This window comes from Crassostrea angulata, chromosome 2 (assembly GCF_025612915.1).
Source record: "Crassostrea angulata isolate pt1a10 chromosome 2, ASM2561291v2, whole genome shotgun sequence".
Classification (NCBI taxonomy): Eukaryota; Metazoa; Mollusca; class Bivalvia; order Ostreida; family Ostreidae; genus Magallana; species Magallana angulata.
The window spans coordinates 2,601,321-2,622,891 of NC_069112.1; the positions used below are offsets into that span (position 1 = coordinate 2,601,321).

The 21,571-nt window shown below is 34.1% G+C and overlaps 2 protein-coding genes across 4 annotated transcripts; both read left to right on the plus strand.

Annotated features, from left to right (window-relative positions):
* Nucleotides 1–4,583: 4,583 nt before the first annotated feature.
* On the plus strand, nucleotides 4,584–21,381 carry LOC128171381 (uncharacterized). Of its 3 annotated transcripts, XM_052837168.1 has the most exons (5): nucleotides 4,584–4,770; nucleotides 8,737–8,793; nucleotides 10,067–10,125; nucleotides 14,214–15,921; nucleotides 16,411–16,651. In XM_052837168.1, the coding sequence occupies exons 4-5, from the start codon at nucleotides 14,217–14,219 to the stop codon at nucleotides 16,500–16,502; spliced, it is 1,797 nt and encodes a 598-aa protein (XP_052693128.1). In that variant the 5' UTR covers nucleotides 4,584–4,770; nucleotides 8,737–8,793; nucleotides 10,067–10,125; nucleotides 14,214–14,216; the 3' UTR covers nucleotides 16,503–16,651. The 3 variants fall into 3 exon arrangements, with proteins under 3 accessions (XP_052693128.1, XP_052693129.1, XP_052693130.1); XM_052837170.1 differs by lacking the exons at nucleotides 4,584–4,770; nucleotides 8,737–8,793; nucleotides 10,067–10,125 and adding exons at nucleotides 16,684–16,766; nucleotides 19,949–21,381 and having other exon boundaries at nucleotides 16,411–16,488; XM_052837169.1 differs by lacking the exons at nucleotides 8,737–8,793; nucleotides 10,067–10,125.
* Nucleotides 11,202–12,125, plus strand: LOC128171458 (uncharacterized). The gene is made up of 2 exons (XM_052837240.1): nucleotides 11,202–11,285; nucleotides 11,479–12,125. The coding sequence occupies exons 1-2, from the start codon at nucleotides 11,202–11,204 to the stop codon at nucleotides 11,740–11,742; spliced, it is 348 nt and encodes a 115-aa protein (XP_052693200.1). The 3' UTR covers nucleotides 11,743–12,125.
* Nucleotides 21,382–21,571: the final 190 nt, after the last annotated feature.

The following is a 21,571-nucleotide window of genomic DNA, read 5'->3' on the forward strand; positions in this document are numbered from 1 at the left end:
CAAGGTTACCCTCATTAATATATACGGTCCTAATATTGACAACCCTGAGTTTTATGAAAATGTAAGAAGTATCTTCCTTGAATTTGATAATGAATATTTTATTTTATGTGGGGACTTTAATCTTGCATTGAATCCCATGCAGGATACTTATAACTACTGTAGTGTTAACAATCCAAAGGCTCGAAGTAAAGTCCTGGAAATAATGGAGGACTTATGCCTCATAGATTACTATAGAGTCCTAAATCCTGAAAAAAAAGTATATACATGGCGGAAAAAAAATCCGCTAAAACAAGGTCGCCTTGATTATTTTCTCATTTCTGACAGCTTAACAAATCTTGTTGAAAACTGTACTATCAAACCTGGATACAGGTCTGATCATTCTATAGTTTTGCTCGAGCTTAAATTTAATCCCTTCCGGAGAGGGCGTGGTCTTTGGAAATTTAATAATTATTTACTTACAGATAAAGACTACGTTCAAAAGGTAAAAAATGTAATAAAGTGTGTTAGTAATCAATATTTAGAGAATGCAGAGAGTAAAAATTTCCAATGTAAAAATAACATGGATGAAAGTTTATTTCTTGAGGTACTACTGATGGAAATACGGGGAAATACTATCTCATATTCTTCATATATCAAAAAAGAAAAAGACCAAAAAGAAAAAACACTACTGCAAGAAATTGAGGATTTAGAATCAGATGCTTTCATTGATTTAAATAAATTAGATGAAAAAAAAAAGGAACTCGAGAGTATTAGAAAAGAAAAGTTACTAGGCCACATGATAAGGTCCCGAGCTCGCTGGATAGAAGAGGGTGAAAAACCATCAAAATATTTCTGTAATTTAGAATCTAGGAATTATTTAAATAAAACAATAAAAAAAATTGAATTAGAGGGTACTGGCACTATATATGAACAAACAGAAATTTTAGATGAAGTTAAGATATATTATGAAACTCTGTATAAAAGTGCAGATTCAAGTTTAGTTAATATAAATTTAGAAGAAATGTTCTTGAATTCTAATAATCCTAAAATGGATACAAATACGTCCAAAGGTCTGGAGAAAGACATTGAGGAAAGAGAAGTTCTTAACGTATTAAAGCACATGAAGAATAATAAGTCCCCTGGTAGTGATGGGTATACCGCAGAATTTTTCAAGTTTTTTTGGAGTGATATTAGAAATTATGTTGTTAGAGCTATTAACTGTATTTTTCTTAAAAAAGAGCTTCCTATCTCTCAAAGACTTGGAATAATTTCATGTTTGCCAAAAGGGGACAAACCAAGACAGTTTCTAAAGAACTGGCGACCAATAACCCTTTTAAATGTTCTCTACAAGATCATATCTGGTTGCCTAAGCTTTAGAATCAAACAAGTTTTGGACATTATTATTTCAAATACACAATCTGGTTTCATAAAAGGTAGATACATAGGGGAAAATACTCGCTTTGTTTATGATCTGATGTCGTACACAGAGATACATGAAATTCCAGGGCTTTTGGTCCTCATTGATTTCGAAAAAGCCTTTGACTCTATGTCATGGTCATTTATTTATAAAGTTTTAAGTTATTTTGGGTTTGGAGAATATATTATCCAGTGGATAAAAATTTTAAACACAAATTTCCGTGCCTGCATTTTACAAAGTGGGTTTTTATCAGAACAATTTGACATACAAAGGGGTTGTAGACAAGGAGATCCTGTTGCTCCATATTTATTCATTATATGTGCAGAAATCCTTTCAATTCTTATAAAGCAAAACAATGATATTAAGGGCATTTTTGTTCATAATAAAGAACATATAATATCACAGTATGCAGACGACACTTTGTTAGCCCTTGATGGTTCATCAAAATCCTTGTTCGAAGCATTAGAAACTATAGATTTTTACTCCAGCTTTTCAGGACTTAAAATTAATACATCTAAGACAAAAATTGTGTGGATTGGTTCAAAAAAATTCTCTGATCAAGTGTTTCATCATACCAGATGGAAATTAGACTGGGGATCTACATCTTTTAATTTATTAGGTTTCCAATTTTCCGTTGAACTTTCTGAAATTGTTGATATTAATTTTGGTAATCAGATTCCAAAAATCATTGCACTTATGGAACAATGGAAAAGAAGAATTCTTACTCCAATTGGTCGTGTCACTGTCATTAAGAGTTTGTTAATTCCAAAACTAAATCATTTATTTATATCGCTTCCTACTCCCAAAAAGGAGATTGTAGCATTTATATGCAAAGCCTTTTTTGAGTTTCTATGGAAATCCAAAACAGACAAAGTTAAAAGGTCTCTTATAACACAAGACTACTTGTCAGGTGGTATGAAAATGGTAGATGTTAGAAGTTTTATTACATCACTTAAATGTACATGGATTAAAAGGTTAACTTGCTCACATAAACCATGGATGGATATTTTCTATGCTCTCAATGGAGATGATATTTTACAGAAATTGTATGATTTTGGAGATAGTTTTGTGTTTGATTGTTTGTTAAAAGAAAATAACGCCTTTTGGAAAGATGTTTTGATTGCTTGGTCATGTTATATGAAATCTTTTACTTACTCTCCGCACTTTAAAAACAAATTTGATTATATTCCAGTGTGGTATAACTCTAATATAAAAGTTAACAACAAACCAGTTTTTTTTAAATCCTGGTATGAAAAGGGAATAAAGGTTGTGCAAGATTTTTTTGATGATGATTGTAATCTTTTAGACTTTGGAGTTCTTAAAAACACATACAATCTATCTGATAGTTGTGTGATGCAATACAATAGCATTGTTACAGCTATTTCAAAATATTTGAAATCATTGTTAATAGATAGGTCTTCTTTCAAAAGACTTCCTAATCCATATGTACCTTTATTTTTTGAACCTCTCATATCTTCTGAAAAATGTTCAAAAATCTTTTATAATTTCTTGAATAAAAATGAGGCTATTCCAACCTCAATCAGCAAGTGGGAGGCAGAGCTTAGGCCATATGGAGTAGACACAATATCAGTGCAAAATGTTTTTAAAATTTGTTATAAAACCACTAGTGATTCTTCTGCCCAGTGGTTACAATTTCGAATCTTACATAGAATTGTTCCTGTTGGAAAATACCTTAAGAAAATTAACATTAAAACTTCTGATTGTTGTGGTTTTTGTATGGAAAATGTTGAAACAATAATACATGTTTTCATTGCTTGTGATAAAGTACAAACACTCTGGAGTGATTTAAGTCTTCATATATACAGAAAAACCTCTGAAAGAGTTGGTTTCAATGTTTCGAATGTTATTCTCGGTGATCTACCATTGTCAAACAATAACAGGGTTATAAACTTCATAATTCTATATGTTAAACAATATATTTTTATATCCTTAATGCAAAACAAAATGCCAAATTTTCTTGGATTACTCAGTCATTTAAGAATAAAATACCATGTAGAAAGATATGCTGCTATCCAAAATCAAAAGCTGCGCAATTTTGAAAAATTGTGGCTTACATGGAAAAACATTTTAGATTAGTTTATGATATTATGATTATTACTATTCGTATTATTATTTGTTATTTATTTTTTGGTTTTTTATTTTTTTTTGGTTTTTTCTCTTTTTTTTGGAAGCAAAGTAACCATTTACCACTAATATTGAAAAATGTATGTAATTATACTTGTGTGTGAGTGAGTATGCATGTGTATAAAATTTATAAAAACTGAATTTAATAATGTCAACATTAGTACTAGTATGTATGGAACAAAAACAATAAATTATAAAAAAAAAAAAAAAAAAAACACACTTCATCGTGACTGGACAGGAATGCTACAGATAGCAGGATTGCCGTCCTAAAGATAATTCTAAAATTTTATTTCACAAACGCATAATGAAATTTAACATGAATTAATAAAACAAAGCACATACAGTGAAACTGACCAGTAAATTCACTTGAATTGTTCTGGCAAACATTTCTGCAAAATATGTAGAAATACAGGATTGCTTTAGAAGTCATCCGTGGTCTCAAATCAATTTTTACCCCCCCCCCCCCCCCGATCCCTCCACCCACCCCCTTAATTTAAAAAATGTTTACTTCAAGTACATACATGTATACGTTAAGTAGTATAAAGATGAAATAAAGTAATAATGAAAACTAAGTTGACCAATTAATACATTTAAAACTAAATATTCGAACAGTTTTTTTTCTATTTTGAAAACCGGTAAATTCATTATCTGGGACCGAAACCATTTGGGGTCGAAATTACTAGGTGGCGAAACGTCTAAGCATCGCTGTGACGTATGTCGAACTGACGATAGACAGATTTGGGAAGAGGAAAGTCTATTTCATTGTTCCCCGTGAAAAAAAGGTTTGTCATATCATATATTCTACAATGTAGTCTACTTCTTCCATATATCATGCCCGTGACAATTTAGGTGAGATAAAACGCGATAGTTTTAAAAATCAACTATGTAAAATGGTTGACCCGAAAACAAACCTTCAAAATCATGTCATTCGTGTATATGTAAAACTGTTGTAACTTAGTTCAGGTAAGGGAGGAGGGGGTAAGTTGTTTCAAACCAACAGCTCAATGTACCAGTCGTTTGTTCAGACACAAAATCCCCCCCCCCTTTTTTTTTAAATGTTTACTGGGAGTATATACGTTAACGACATGGGGTCGAAATTGCTAGGTGGCGAAGCGTCTAGGCATCGCTGTGACGTATGCCGAACAGACGATAGACAGATTTGCATATGGGAAGAGGAAAGAAAAGTTTATTTCTATCCGTTTAGATAATTGTTCCCAGTGAAACAAAAGGTTTGTCATATCATATATTCTACATGTAGTCTACTTCTTCCATATATCATGCCAGTGATAATCTATGTGAGATAAAACGTGATATTTTTAAAAATCAACTTGAAAAAAAATGGCTGACCCGGAAACAAACCTTCGAAATCGTGTCATTCATGTATATGTAAAGTGTTGAAGAAAAAAACTGTTGTAACTTAGTTCAGGTAAGGGAGGAGGGGGTAAGTTGTTTCAATCCAACAGCTCAATGTACTAGTGACAAGACAAGTCGTTTGGTCAGACACAGAACCCCCGGCCCCCTTTTTAAAAAAAAAATGTATATAGAGTATATATACAGAATGACTGTATAAATTTTTTTGTTCATCGACAAATGAATCTAAAAACCGCATCGCAAACTTTATGAAAGCCGAATCCAAGTCAGTGGGAGTTTGTATCAAAATATATACTATAGTCTGTCCCAAGTTATTGCTTCCATCAATTTTTGACGATTTTTAATAAAAATACACATACCTGTGAAAGAAATACAATTGAAATCGATGAAAGGGAATATATCCAAGATATCTTCACTGAACAATTATCCCTTTTCACTCATAAAATTTCACAGGAACGAAAACAATTTTCTTACGGAGATTTGTAATGGGAAATGTTTACATCTTTTCTCCATTCGGAATACACTCGGAATACATCGTGCAATTTTTTAACATTATCATCCGGGCTTATTAATGGCTGATGCAATGCAAAATCTCCGTAGACTTTCAATTTTTGGATGTGTATTGAAACCTGAAGCGGTAGAGGGGGCGTTTTAAAACAGATAATCTGGACATTTTTCATATTAGTGGAGGAACGTAGTTTGAGCACAGAGGTATTTACTATTATTGAAATATCAAGCAAAAAGTGGTGGAAGCAAAAACTCGGGACAGAGTATAGCAATGAAATTATATTGAATGATTATGTAAAGGGTGAATATATTTACTGGGAATTTACTTAGAGTATAGATAGAAGGTAATACTTGATATTTATATTTGCAAATATGTTTCCTTCTATGAACCTGAAGAATAGCGAAAACGTTCAATAATGTGTGAATTTTTTCAGATCATGACATCACAATGATAAAGGCACGTGCTTATCGTTTCACAGTTGCATTACTAGCATACACTAGCGTCTTTTAATTTCATACATTTTAATACAGGAAAGATTGGTAGCGAACCTTTTACATTAATTTGTAAACAATGAACAGATTGTGTTCTACATCTATATGAATAAATCATGTATACATAAAATTGGAAAGTTGAAAGGTGACTGGGCAATGAATGTTCATAAAAAAATGTTTTGTTTTTCCTAGACCGTTTTCCTATACTACAAATAATACACATCAATAGTGATCATTAATAGAATGGTCAATATGGTAGGATGTTTTAATAAACTAATTTAATTAATTTAATACATTAATGTATTTGAATATATAATACATTTGTACTGAGAAGAGGGGGCGGGGTCCTTGAAACAAATAATCGACATCATTCTATTTTGATAAGAATAAATTTGTAGGATTACAAAATGAAATGAATTGGCCCACTGTGTGCTTTAATAAAAAATAATATATTTATGCATACATATAATATTCTTTGGATTGACTTTTGAATCTAAACATTATTTTTGTTCAGTCGATAACTTGAGTAACGAAAGGTGTAAACCAGCGTTTTATTCAGGGCACTTTATATGTTGTATGCGTGTATGTAAACCAAACTTGGTTTTCAATACAAAAGAGTTCTACATCATGTCAATCTCGTGTAAATACAATTTCTCTAACTTCAAACGTGCATTATAGCTTGATTATGTAGTTTATTTTCAACACAGCATGACCACGTGTGATGATTTAAAACACTTTATTAATATAAATAAAATGTGTTTTTGACTTTCCTTCCGCTTTAAGTATTGTACCTTGATATTTCAAATACTTAGATATCTCAAAGGTTTTAAACAGTCCCATCTAGTTTGAGATAACGAAGTTTGACTGTATTTTATATAAACTCTTTTAAAAACGGGCTAAAATACAGACGTTATCAGTTTCAGAGAGCAGTGATACGGAATCGGAAAACCACAGTGTGGTGATCCGGAAACTCAGATCAAACTGTGAAATTGACAGTATCAAGGAAGAAAAACTGATGGGTATATCATATGTATATTTACATTCCACATATATTTTGCATGTAAAGCTACTGCAGATATAGCACCATAACACAGACAGGGTACTAAAAGGTTAAATCACGAGTTTTAATTGTGACGTCACAAACGTTGAACGCTGTTAAGTGCAACGTCACAAACGAAAATCAAAGATCACGCTTGTGGCTGTTACTGTGGCTCTTCCATTAATTTGAACTTACCCATAGGATAATACAGTAATTTTGAGGTATAAGGCATGAAGGTAAAAATATGTAAATATAAGCATTAAATCCTTATTCTAACGCGCGTCATTCAATTTGTATGCACACACCGTTGCAATTATGAGACTATATCTTTCAAAAAATAAGGATTCAATACTTAGATATAGGTATGTAATATGTATATATCATCCATTTTAGTTTGGAGTTTTCTTCCCCACTCCTGTAATAATCCAGACATGCAGTTGGTTTTTTATTTCAATTTTAAAGAAAAGGTTAAGAAAACAATTAAGAATAGAATCAGACAAAATACTTTAAAACGAGAAAATTTGGCGCATACGTATTTTAGCGCAAAAGCAAGTGCCATTACATTAGCGCAATTATATTTTAGCGCATGCATCTTTTTTAAAACAAAGAATACAAAAATGTTGTTGTTTGATAAACGATCACGCCCAAAATTTAGTTCTGTGTTCACTCAAGCACGTGAACACAACGACTTTTATTTCTATCTCGCATGCACGGTAAACTGTCGTTGAGAACAATACACTTACTTTTGTGTAAATCGTTAGAAGATAGATATGAAAACTTTATTTATTGGCGATTATGTGTAATTTTTGTTGGTAAACAAATTGAGTTATCGGACTTTGAATTTAACGTGTCGACTTGGATAACACTAGAAGAGTCCCGAAACTAAAAGTGAAATCGAATGCTACATCTACCATGAGTTTCAATCACCATGAGAAAATCTTTTTCACAGTATTTTTTACATTAAAAAAACACAAAAAATAGATATCGTCTTGTTATCTTTATATCCATTAATCAGATATCAAAGAAATTATGATCAATCATGCATTGTCAGCGTTACCGATAGCCACGCTTAATCACATTTTCACCTCGAGGCGCTAAATGGAAGTGGAATGGGGAGAAGCCCAATTTTCAAGGTGCTAGTGAGAGATATTAAAAAGAAATTAAAACTTAATTAATTAATCCATTTTTACCCGATAACAAATACCGTTTACCTGTGTAATTGTTTAAACAAAGAGAACCGACAGCGTCTGATATTTAAATGAACACTTCTATATAGCCTAAAAAATAAACTGACGTTATTGTTTTGCAACTTGAAGAAATTTAATACATATGGAAAATCGTTGGCGCACTATTAATTTTAGCGCTCAGAGGCAGTTGCGCCAAAGGCGCTAAAATTTGTAGTGCGCCATATTTTCTCGTTTTACAGTATATACAAAAATGAACAAAAAAAATAATATTTGAAATATTAAGCATTGTATCATATTAATGTATATATTATTAAATCTCGCACTTGTGCGGGATATCATCAAGTACTAGAATGTAACAGTTGATGGTCTCTTTACAGGTTCCCTGTGTCTGACTGTTGACTAATAGGTTATACCAGTCTGTAGTATGTAACAGTTGATGGTCTCTTTACAGGTTCTCTGTGTCTGACTGTTGACCGATAGGTTATACCAGTCTGTAGTATGTAACAGTTGATGGTCTCTTTACAGGTTATCTGTGTCTGACTGTTGACTGATAGGTTATATCAGTCTGTAGTATGTAACAGTTGATGGTCTCTTTACAGGTTCCCAGGTTGTGTCTAACTGTGCTGTTGACTGAGAGGTCAAAGAGAATATATGTGGTATAGTATTCATGTAATATTACCATGTTCATGTAACTATTCTATGTATTTTTAGGTCACCTGAGTCACTCATTGCTATCTCACGTTTGTCGTCGTGTGTCATTTGTAGACATTTCAGTATACATCTTTTAAATGGGTATGAGGGCAGTGGTCATTGTGTTAGTCCTGGGGTAAGAACTGTTGCCCGAAACCATAGGTGGAGGTCAACGGAGGTGTGAATTGTATTTTGATAGCAATTATAGTCTGTTCTTTACATGGGGTAAAGACACAACTGCATTTTATCCATGTTTTATAACCACATTATAAAAAGTTACATTCTGTATTTCATAGATGAATTGTAAATAAGAACATACTGAAGATATGTGTCACATTTGAAAAACAGTGTTTCAATCCAATCAGACAGAAGGCAAATCCTGTGTCGGCCCTCATTTCTATAACTAAGTTATGGTGATGTGTGTGTGGAGAGAGAGAGAGAGAGAGAGAGAGAGAGAGAGAGAGAGAGAGAAAGAGAGGAGAGAGAGAGAGAGAGAGAGAGAGAGAGAGAGAGAGAGAGAGAATAAACATAGATTGAAGGTACATGTTTGAGAGTAAGCAGTAATTAATATAGTAAATGTAGATTTTTACGAGTTTGAGAAAAGGTTAATAAAGCAACTAAGAAAAAAATCAGACACTATGTTTACATAAATAAACCAAAAAATATGGATCAACATAGAATTATACCCCCGCTCCGAAGGAGAGGGGGTATACTGTTTTACCCTTGTGTGTCTGTCTATCCGTCTGTCTGTCTGTCCGTCCGTAACAAAAAAATCTGTCACATTTATCTCAGCGACAATTTATCGCAGATGCTTGAAATTTTTACACAGTGTTTGTTAAGGCATGCCATATCACGGGATATATTTTTGTACCAATCGAACGTCAACTTCCTGTTAAATGATGACTTTGCTTATTTTTTAACCAAAATTTTCAAACAAATTTTCGTCAAAGATTTCTCAGCAGCTATTAATCGCAGATGCTTGAAATTTTAACACACTATTTGTTTAGGCATGCCATATTATGGGATATATTTCTGTACCAATCGGATGCCAGCTTTCTGTTAAATGTCGACTTTGCTTATTTTGCATATGTACATCAGAGCGGGGGTATCACTAGTGAGCATTGGCTCACAGATATCTTGTGAAGCATTGTATCATATAAATGTATGTAATATTAAATCCCGCAATTGTGCGGGCTATCAACAAGTACTAGAATGTAACAGTTGATGGTCTCTTTACAGGTTCCCAGGCTGTGTTTGACTGAGCTGTTGACTGAAAGATCAAAGAGAGAATATATGTGGTATAGTATTCATGTAATATCACCATGTTCATGTAGCTATACTCTGTATTATTAGGTCACCTGAGTCACTCAGGAGACCCATTGCTATCTCACGTTTGTCGTCGTGTGTCATTCATAGACATTTTACATGTAGTATACATCTTTTAAATGGGTATGAGGGCAGTGGTCATTGTGTTAGTACTGGGATAAGAACTGTTTCTCGAGAGCATAGGCCGAGGTCAACATCAACTTCTTACCCAGGAACTGACAATATAACTATTGCCCACATTCCCATTTGATTATTGATGTGTTAGACGAGGAGAAACATACCTTTGTGGTAATATCAGGGCTAATTTATCTAGGGGGGCAGTAAAAAATCAACCAGGGTTAAGGGAATAGCAAAGCATGGGACATAAGCCAGTATTTAACGGTGTGTTCCCGTTTTGCACACGTTTGATAATTGGGTATAGAACAATAGGTGTGAAATGTGTTGTGATAGCAATTATAGTCTGCGTTCGATCCGTGATTTACCTGGATTTTTACCTGTGTTTTATCGGCGCAATAAACAAGAAAAATGACAAGATTTCGTTGTGCTATACGACTTATATATATGCCAAAGAACATTAATATTTAAAAAAAAAATTAAAAATTCAGAAAATTATATTTTGTGTTTTATGATTACTGATAATATCTATAACAAGATTATAGAGATTTTGTGGTGTTTTACGATCAATCACTATCAGCGATTTGTTTTTATTTTTTTCATTTTATACTCGATTTTCATAAATGCAATAATGGTTTACATTAAATTTATAATTGAGTGAATAAAAGTAAAAAATTGTCGGTCCCAAGCCAAGTGGAAGCTGATTCATGATGGATGATTATAGGATCAAGGTGAAAACTATCCCACTGAAGACTACTCCTCATCCAAGCTGGACCGGTTATATTATCACGATAGCGTGTCCATCCAAGCTGGTGAATTAACATTATTAATACTTTTTGCATCAAAGTGACTATAAATTTTGTATTATAAACAACATTCAGTAAAAAATGATGTTAAATTCTGCAATTTCATTACTCACACTTAGTGGTTCATCATGGCTAATGCTATGTTTGTAGTTACTTTCTTGTCCAACAAGTTTGGCGGTTTACGTCTCGAATTCAACGGTCATCAATACATGGTATCATATTTCACAAATATTTACTATGGAAAGGCAATTATTAAATAAAAACACTATGCAATATGTTCATACTTGAAGAAAAAAATGAAGCTTTGTTAAGAACATTTTTAAATTAGATTAAAGAACACTTATGTCATTTTTTTTTGTATGTGAACTTGTACATAATAATAATAATACTTTTCTTTGATTTCAGATCAATTCTCGGAGAGGAGACCGACGCTACTGGAAGTGTGTGATTCCGGAATGTGCTGCCAGACTCAACACGCATCATGAGTTCATCACAAAGTTCGTGCATCACCACAACCATGAACCAGATGCCGTCGACGTTAAAGTAAGAAGAATCATGGAGAAAATAAAACAGAGAAGCAAAGAAGAGACCAAACCAGTGCCAGCAATCTATAAGGAAGAACGATGCCTTCTCCGATCAGAGGAATTCATCGAATTCATCGGACAATAAATTAAGCACATCTATTTTTACATTTAAATATATGTTTTCTGAAAATATAAATGCACAGTTAATAATAGTTTATGCACACAGACCGATCATCCAAGGTGAAGAAGATGAGATGGTGCTTAATTTATTGTCCTCTGATTTTTTTATCATGAGTATCAATTGCAATAAATGAGTGTGTATGTATTATGATGTAAATATTAAAAAGTCTTATACTTTATGATAAAAAATGACATGTGTTGTAAGATGAATTAAATATATTAAATATCATTGCAAATAATGTGTTCTTGTTTCTTGTCCATACCCCCGTTTTATAATACAGACTATAGCAATTAAGCAATTATCTCACCTGGTCAAATTCCCGTTTCGCACACATTTTTTTTATACAAAATTTTCAAATGTGTGCAAAACGGGAACAAACCTATTTAACATGTATACACTGGTGGGTTCCCATTTTGCACAAATTTGAGGATTAGGTGTGAATTGTATTTTGATAGCAATCAAAGAAAGTAATAATGAGAGAGAGAGAGAGAGGAGAGAGAGAGAGAGAGAGAGAGATTACATGTCTAAGAAAAGATACATATGTTTAACAGAGTAAGTAAGTCAGAGAAAAGAGAGAGAGAGAGAGAGAGAGAGAGAGACTACATGTCTGAGAGAATAAGTAAGATGTACATGTTTACATGTATAAGAGTAAGGAGAGAGAGCGAGAGAGAGAGAGAGAGAGAGAGAGAGAGAGAGAGAGCAAACAGCCATGTTATACAGAGCAATAAATATTAAATGATAGATATGGAACAACAAGAGTAAGGGAGTAAGAGACAAAGTTTAGTTGAGTTCATCTGAAAGAGAGAGAAACAGAGATAGAGAGAAGAGAGGGGTGATAGAAAACAAGATTACATGTTAGAAGAGAGAGAGGTTTGGTAGTCAAAGTGTGAGGGATAGAGAGAACAGTTGGAAAGCAAGAGAACAGATTTAATGAGAGATAAAAAGTGCATGTTTAGCTGTAAAATCATGAGATAGTGAGAGAAAGTAATAATAAAAGAATGAAATTGATTACATGTCTGAGAGAAATAGAATGATGCATATGTTTAACAGAGTAAGTCGGAGAAGAGACAGAGAGAGAGAGAGAGAGAATACATGTCTTAGAAAAATAGTTAGATGCACATGTTTACATACTAAGTCTGTGAGTAAGAAACAGAGACTACATGTCTGAGAGAATAAGATGCACATGTTTATATGTATATAAGAGTAAGTCACAAGAGAGAGAGAGAGAGAGAGACAGAGAGAGAGAGAGACAGACTACAGGTCTGAGAGAATAAGATGCACATGTTTACATGTATGAGAGTAAGTCACAAGAAAGAGAGAGAGAGAGAGAAAGAGAAAGACTACATGTCTGAGAGAATAAGTAAGATGCACATGTTTACATAAAAGATAGAAAGTGTTTACATGTTTATTTATGAAATAATGAGGGACAGAGGTTTAGAGAAAGAATGAGAGATAAGAAGTACTTGTTTAGCTGTAAAATTAGAGATAGTGAATGAAGGAGTAATAATGTGTGAGAGAGAGAGAGAGAGAGAGAGAGAGAGAGAGACAGACAGACAGAAAGAGAGAGAGATTACATGTCTAAGAGAAATAGAAAGATGCATATGTTTAACAGAGAGTAACTCAGAGAGAAAAAGAGAGAGAAATTACAATAGTAAGATGCACATGTTTATAAGAATAGGTCAGAGAGAGAGAGAGAGAGAGAGAGAGAGAGAGATTACATCTTTGAGAGTAAGATATATTGAGTACATGTACATGTTTAATGGAATTTGTCTGAAAGAGAGAAATAGATTGAAAGAGAGCAAAAATACATGTTTAGAAGAGAAATCTAAGGAGACAGAGAAAAAGCATGTGTTAGAAAAAAAATCAGAGAGAGAGGAGGAATAAGAGAGAGAGAGAGAGAGAGAGAGAGAGAGAGAGAGAGAGAGAGAGAGAGAGAGAGAGAGAGAGAGGGCAAGACTGCATGATTAGTATTGAAATTGTGAGAAACAGAGATTGAGAGAAAGAAATAGAAAGAGCAGGAGTACATGTTAGGTAAATTGAGACAGTAAATACCCGGTAATTGAATTGAACTTAATTGTGATGTGTACTTCACATCTTATTTTTTTTTCTCTCTCTGACTTTCTCTGCTAGATAATCATATAGTACACTGATTCAATTATGTACACATCCAAGAGAGAGAAACAGAGAGAAAGAAATGTAGGGATAGAGAGAGAGAGAGAAAGAGAGAGAGCACCTCTTTCTCACTCAGCAATCTTATGTTGTATTTTTCTATTGGTTGAGTGACTCTATAATCAGAACCAGAATAACAGACCGTCAATTATCTAAGTAGAGAAAATATATTAATCTTTAAAAAACCCAAATATATTTCTTTTAAAATTTGACATTAAATCTATAAAACAATAATAATCCTAAAACTCTTTATTTTCATTGAATAGGTTATGACCCAGACCGCCCACATCATGGACACAGCAAGCTCCCCGTACATCACAGCAAGCTCCCCGTACAAAGTACATCAATGTTCTAAGTGTCCGGAGGACACAGCGTACTATTGTGTATCGTGTCCATGTGATCTGTGTCCCCAGTGTAAAGAGAACCATGTAAAAGATCTCCAAACAATAGACCATGATGTTGTGTCACACCGTGATAAAATCAACTACATCCCAACACAAGAGATCTGTGTGAGACATCCTCGCCATGTTTATATAAAGTACTGTGAACCTTGTCAAGTTCCTGCCTGTAATAATTGCCAAACACATAGAAAACACACTCAGATAGATGTTACAACAGCCTATAAAACAAAGCGACAACAACACAGAGGAACCATTCACACCATCAGGAGTGAGGCTCTCTTTTACAGACCTGTTCTCCTTACAGAAATCAAAGCTGATGTCAAAACCTGTCACACAGAATTCTCCCTCTGTCAATCAGAGATGTTAACAAAGGCCCAGAGACTGAAGAATCTCATTGACAAAGTGGTATATGATCTATTGAACAATGTGTTTTGTTACTTTGATTTCAAACACAGATGTAAAAAACAAAAGATAAAAATGATCAGACATATTGTCAGACTAAGGAGATATGAACACAGATATGTACAGCCAGCATTCACATTCAGTGCGCTACAATTCCTCTCCTTCACAAAGACAGCCCTCCCCCAGATACATCTTACACTCCACACCAGCCAGCTCTCCATGACTGAGTCACTCAACAAGGAGGATGTGATGGAGTCACTGAGTGCAATCCAAATCACAGAGAGAGGAAACCGACGCGTAGGAAACCAGTGTCTGCTGAAACTGACGTCTGGTGCTGAGCTCCATCAATCTCTCACACTGACAGGTGTTGGTCGTTGTTATCACATTTCCTGTGTGTCATCAGACCGGGTCTGGGTCAGTGATAGATACAATCTCATGTTGACAGACACAACAGGTGTCCCTCTACATCGTGTGGAAGATTCATGGAGTGGTTTATATAGTGGTTATGGATCACACACAGTGAACAGTGAGAGTGAACTGATTTATATAGATAGGAAACGTAACATCAACAAACTGTCAAAGGATATGAAAACAAGCACCACATTTATAGAGAGAACAGACTCTACATGGGAACCACAGTGTGTGTACTGGACCCCGTCCACTGGGGATCTACTGGTCGCGATGTGTAACTATGATACAGGCAATGCAACCCGGTACAACCAGAGTGGACAACTCACACAAACCATACAGCATGACAACACAGGATGGGAACTGTATAGTGAACCTATCTATATAACAGAGAACAACAATGGGGATGTCGTGGTGTCTGTCTTATATAGAGACTATGAGTCTGGTGCTGTAGTGGTGACAGAGCGTGGAGGAAGACATCGTTTCTCCTACACAGGACATCCATCAGGATCAGGACTACGGCCATGGGGAATCTGTACTGACGCGCTGTCACACATCCTGGTGTGTGATGATAGAACCAAAACAGTACAGATGTTAAATGAGGACGGTCAGTTCCTGTCACGTCTACTGACAAACTCACAAGAGATGGGTGGACCATACAGCCTGAGTTATGATGTCAACACTCACCGTCTCTGGGTCGGATCATGGTACAACAACAAGGTGTGTGTCTACAGGTATATCACCAGACAGGACGCTCTGACAGGTAAGTCTGAGTCATTATCATTCACATTAATTAGATATAGATAACTAAGACACACAGTCCGTGTTAATTATCAGTCAATAAGATACATGTAAGACATGTTTATCTGTGTGATTGTTTGTCAATATAAACAACTCATTGTTACAGGGTTAGCTGTATCTACCAGTCATTGGGAGTCAGTGTTTATCTAAAATAAAGAGAAATTAGATACATTATTTTATTAATTAAATGTACAGTTACATGTCATTGTATTTAGTGAATAGAAATAGCAGGTTGCTGTATTTAATTAAATCAAAATATATAGAGTGACTCATTTATTTGTAATCAGTTATTTTGTGACATGTTAATATTGACTTAATTTAATTATTTAGATAAATATTAAAGCAAGTGTCATGGTAATCAGGTTAAAGTTTTAATGTGTAGGTGTAGCTCTATCATTACATATACTGTATGTAATTAATTAATTAACAGCTAATTAATGACTTGTTGTAGATGAACACAGACCCCGTCCTGATGGAGACATCAGATACAGGACACCTCGTCACAACACAACTCATCAGCTAAACGAAAGTAAAACTCACTGACGCATGTATTTGTAATCTGTTGTTTTGTTACATGTTAATTGACCTAATTTAATTAATTAGACAAATAATAAAGCAAGTATCATGGTAATCAGGTTAAAGTTTTAATTTGTAGATGTAGCTCTATAATTAAATATAATGTATGGAGTGGATTAATTAACAGCTAATTAATGCCTTGTTGTAGATGAACACAGACCCCGTCCTGATGAGGACGCCGTGTCCAGCTCAACACCAGCCATATAATGGAGATAGCTGGGATATTGACAGGTTGTAAATGTTTCTGTACAAATCTAGTCTGCTCTCAAAACCACACATGTTGTTTGTCACTTTGTTCAACATCTGCAGCTGAAATTGAGCTGTGTATAATTCACATGGACTGTAATACTGACTCCTGTTTATTTCACACTTTGTGATCATCCAAACATGGCTGTCTGTTGCTGAGTGAGAAACATCATGTTATACAAGTTTTATTTTCTGAATGTGGAATATTAAAAAACAAATAATAACTAAACAATTAAACATTGTAAATGTTGGATCTTTATCAATTGTAAATGTATCTTTGTTTTGCTAATTGTGCCATTATTATACCCCATGTAATGGAATTGTTAGAGAATAATGATTTCAAACTATGTCAGTCAGTCCTGGATTTTAAGCAAAACATATATTATAATTTATAAAACAGCTGCACAGAAATTTATCATGTTTAATATGAAACTTCTAAGGTATTTAGGACACAACGTGTAGATGTGCTAATTATTAGGGAGTTCTGATTTATTTATCTTTCTGGGAATTTTACCTCCATGGAACTTAGTTTGTTGTCCAAATGTTGAATTTAGCAATGATTTTTAGGTCACCTGAGTCACTCAGGTGACTCATTGCAATTGGTCTTCGTCCGTCGTCGTGCGTTAACAATTTTACATTTTTAACTTCTTCTTGAAAACTACCGGGCCAATCGTTACCATTTTTGGTGTGAAGCATCTCTATGGTAAGAAGAATCTAAATTGTTAAATTTATGGCTCTACCACCCCTGGGGTGCCACAGGTGGGGCCAAATATGCAAAAAAAGCCTAATTTTCAAAAATCTTTTTCTCTATACTCCCACGCATGTGAGGAAAAAACTGGTTGCATGGTTATGATGTCCATGAGGCCCTCTACCAAAATTGTGAAATTTATGGCCCCTGGGTCAGGGGTTCTGGCTCTAGGGTGGGGCCAATATGGCCATATAGTAAAAATGTATTAAATCTTAGAAAATCTTCTTCTCTACTATCATATATATTTGTTAAAAACTAAATGCATGATAATGATGTCCATGAAACCCTCTACCAAAATTGTGAAATTCATGACCCCTGGGTCAGGGGTTCAGTCTCTAGGGTGGGGCCAATATGGCCATATACTAAAAATGTATTAAATCTTAGAAAATTTTCTTCTCTACTCCAATATATATTTGTTAAAAACTAAATGCATGGTTATGATGTCCATGAAGCCCTCTACCAAAATTGCGAAATTCATGACCCCTCAGTCAGGGGTTCAGGCTCTAGGGTGAGGCCAATATGGCCAAATAGTAAAAATGTATTAAATCTTAAAAAATCTTCTTCTCTACTCCCATATATATTTGTTAAAAACCAAATGCATGGTTATGATGTCCATGAGGCCCTCTACCAAAATTGTGAAATTCATGACACCTTTGTTAGGTGATTAGGCTCTAGGGTGGGGCCAATATGGCCATATAGTAAAATGCTTTAAATATTAAAAAATCTTCTTTTCTACTCCCACACATGTGGGCAAAAAACTGAATACATGGTTATGATATCCACAATCTCCTTTACCTAAATTGTGAAATTCATGGCCCCTGGGTCAGGGGTTCAGGACATGAGGGGGTGGTGGCACTATGGCAATATATTGTTAATGCATATAATGTTTAAAAATCTTCTTCTCTATTCTCACACATCTGTATAAAAAACTGAATCATAATTATGTTTACCAGGAAGTCCTCTACTGAAATTTTAATTTTCATGTCCCCTGGGGTATGGGTTTTGACTCTCAGGCAGGGCCAAAATTGATGTATAGATGTTAATGCATATAACGTTAAAAAATTATCTTCTTTACTCCCACACACCTGAAAGGAAAACTGAATTCATGATTTTGTAGACCAGATCTTTTAGTTTTTCACCAAAATTATAGGGTTCCCAGTTCTTTTTGAAATGTGGTCGTCATTACAAATTTATAATTTTTCTACTCCAGTATGAAACCTAGTTAATTAGATGCATATGAGACTCCTTGACAAGTTTGTGTATGGGATATATGCTACTCAGGTGACCGTTAAGGCCAGTTGGCCTCTTGTTTTTGTAGATAGTTAGGGCACAATATGTTGATTTGCATGTTTCTAGGAAATTTTAATTACAATGTTTTGTCTTCAAATTTTGAACCATTAGAATTTAGTATGTTGCTGTTTTAGACAATTGATTAAATATGTGCATAATTGCAGAAAGTTTTGATCTGATAATGTTTGCTAGTAATGCCCTTTATCATTTTTAGCTTACTGAGCTGAAAGCTCAAGTGAACCTTTCTGATCACATTTTGTCTGTCGTCTGTCTGTTTGTTTGTCTGTCCTCTGTCCGTCAACTTTTCACATTTTCAACATCTCCCCCAGAACTACTGGGTCAATTTCAACCAAACTTGGCACAAAGCACCCTTAGGCAAAGAAGATTCAAAGTTTTGAAAATTAAGGAACGTGCCCCTTTTCAAGGGTAGATAATTAGGATTTATGTATCCCAACCTGAGAGAAATTCAAAGCCACCCTCCCATCCCGTTAATTAAGGTGGTTTGGAACATCTGTCAATAAAAATGTGGATTAAAGTACATTACTACTGAAATACTTTCATTGGTTTAGAATTTTCTTTCACAATATTAAACCAAAAAATCTGTTTTAGAAAATTTTGGAAAAGTAATAAATGTTCAAACCCGACTCGAACTCGTGACTTACATGTCCGTAGTGAGCGCTCTAATCCACTGCACTGCGCTGTAAGGTAACAATGATGGGAAAGAAACTATTTATAAAATTACACTTGATTTATTGTTTATTTCGATAAATAATACGACACAACATGAAGGTGTCCCATTCCACCTTTCATGTAAATAATGAATTTAATAAAAATGTTGACTTATTCTATTTATTTAACAAATTTTTCAAAAGAGCGGTCCCCATACAATCGCATCAGTTGCAATCAGCCAGTACCAGGATTAACTTTTTTTGCGTACTGCGTCACCAAAAAGTGGTGTAGAATGCCACCTTAATGCATATATATTCTGCCATTCATGATGTGTAGCGTTGTCAAGTAATGGGAGAACATGGGGTATTTGAGCTTGCTCACTTTTTCTTTCCTTCTTGTCCAAGTATTTGGTATTAATCATTTAATACAATTATAAATTAATTATTTTTGTTTCTTGCAGACAAGCTGCTTTTTTAAACGCCTTCAGGGGGAGACAGTAGAAAACCTGCCCGGATTACCCATAATTCCAATGGAGTTACAGAAGCTAAATAATTACCGGTCATCAATGGACTTTGTGTTCTGTGCGTGAACTCTACATAAACAACGTGACAAACGTTTCATGAATGGACTCTGTATCTGTGTAGGTGAACCAAAATAATGCGTCATCATTGGACACTGTTGCTGTGTATGTGAAATCTGCACAAAAATAACGCTTCATCAATAAACTTTGTATCTGTATAGGTGAAATCTGCATATATAACGCGTCCTCAATAGACTCTGTTTCTGTGTACCTTACCTCTTTATGAATAAGGCATCATCAATGGAATCGGGGTTTTTTTGTGTATGTGAACTCTACTGTATTTGTTATCATATTTTTTTTATTAATTTTATCTTAGTGTAAATTTTGTCAGTATATAATATGTTTTACATATCTAAGCTCCTGAAATTTCTGGTATCTTTCGGAGCTAGGACGGAGATGTCCATTACAATTGTAGCCAATGTGTCACATGTTGTTGTTTTTTTCAATTTTGATTTTTACATAAATAATCTTGTATGTTGTAGTAAACATTATATTCAAAGGGGAATAACTCAAAATTTGTATTTTTCAGTCAGGATGAAAAAACAGTTATTCCCCTTGAGAATGAGAAATGAATTTGATGGTGTTTATCCCTGACAGTTTTATTGGTAGGACTGAATATCAGTAAATGTATTTTTACAATATACCGTGATCATTTGGAAAGAAGTGATCTGATAAGCTTTTGATAAGAATTTGATTTAGATGGTTTTTTATACAATGTTATGTAGTTTTAATTTCAATATATTAATAGTTGATGTTAGATTAATTCATTAAGTTTGAGCTGTGCATGTGTAACAATTGGTGCATCATATATTGCTTGTTGTGCTCAAAATGTAGGTCACAATGACCCAATTAGAATTATGGTAGTTTATGGTGAAACTATTTTAGAATATATCTATTTGGAAAAAAAAACAAACTTGTGTTTTAGAAATGAAGTACCATTAATCATACCAGGAGTCATTTACTCATGTATATCAATGTGAAAGTAGGTCATGATGACCTCAATTTGTATTTAGCAAGCTGCTAATCCTATGTGTTGTTAATGGTGTTTAAGCACATTTCTCACACTCTGTATCTCTGTTGACCAGATAGATAGGACAACTCAAGTTAATGTCATTTTCTTTTGAGAATTTTTTTGTTTTGTTTACGCACACAATGAACGTGATGAAATACATTTATAACGTATATATATAGTATTATGTTTATTTTTATTGTGTTTACACTTACCATGAAAAACATAATACTTGTATACAAATGATGTTTGGGTAAATGTAGCGAGCTGTAGATAAAAGTCAATAAACTTAAAGTGACATGTCTATATTGTTTGTCTTTTTTTCATAGTCAGGCAGTACTGTAATACATGGTACAAAATGAGGACATGGATTAATCAGACAGACTTCATCATTGTTAACAGTTCAACGTATTCAGACAATACTAGCGCATCATGGACAATATGCCAGCAGAGCAATTGCTAATCCTAATGCCGTGTTCACTAAATAATCGTTG

Excerpts from the sequence above, each read along its gene's own strand:
- LOC128171458 (XM_052837240.1), top strand. The coding sequence starts at position 11,202 with ATGGCTAATGCTATGTTTGTAGTTACTTTCTTGTCCAACAAGTTTGGC. Across the intron at positions 11,286-11,478 it reads TCAACGGTCATCAATACATG|ATCAATTCTCGGAGAGGAGA; the intron begins GTATCATATTTC and ends CTTTGATTTCAG.
- LOC128171381 (XM_052837170.1), top strand. The coding sequence starts at position 14,217 with ATGACCCAGACCGCCCACATCATGGACACAGCAAGCTCCCCGTACATC. Across the intron at positions 15,922-16,410 it reads CAGACAGGACGCTCTGACAG|ATGAACACAGACCCCGTCCT; the intron begins GTAAGTCTGAGT and ends GACTTGTTGTAG. Across the intron at positions 16,489-16,683 it reads AACTCATCAGCTAAACGAAA|ATGAACACAGACCCCGTCCT; the intron begins GTAAAACTCACT and ends GCCTTGTTGTAG.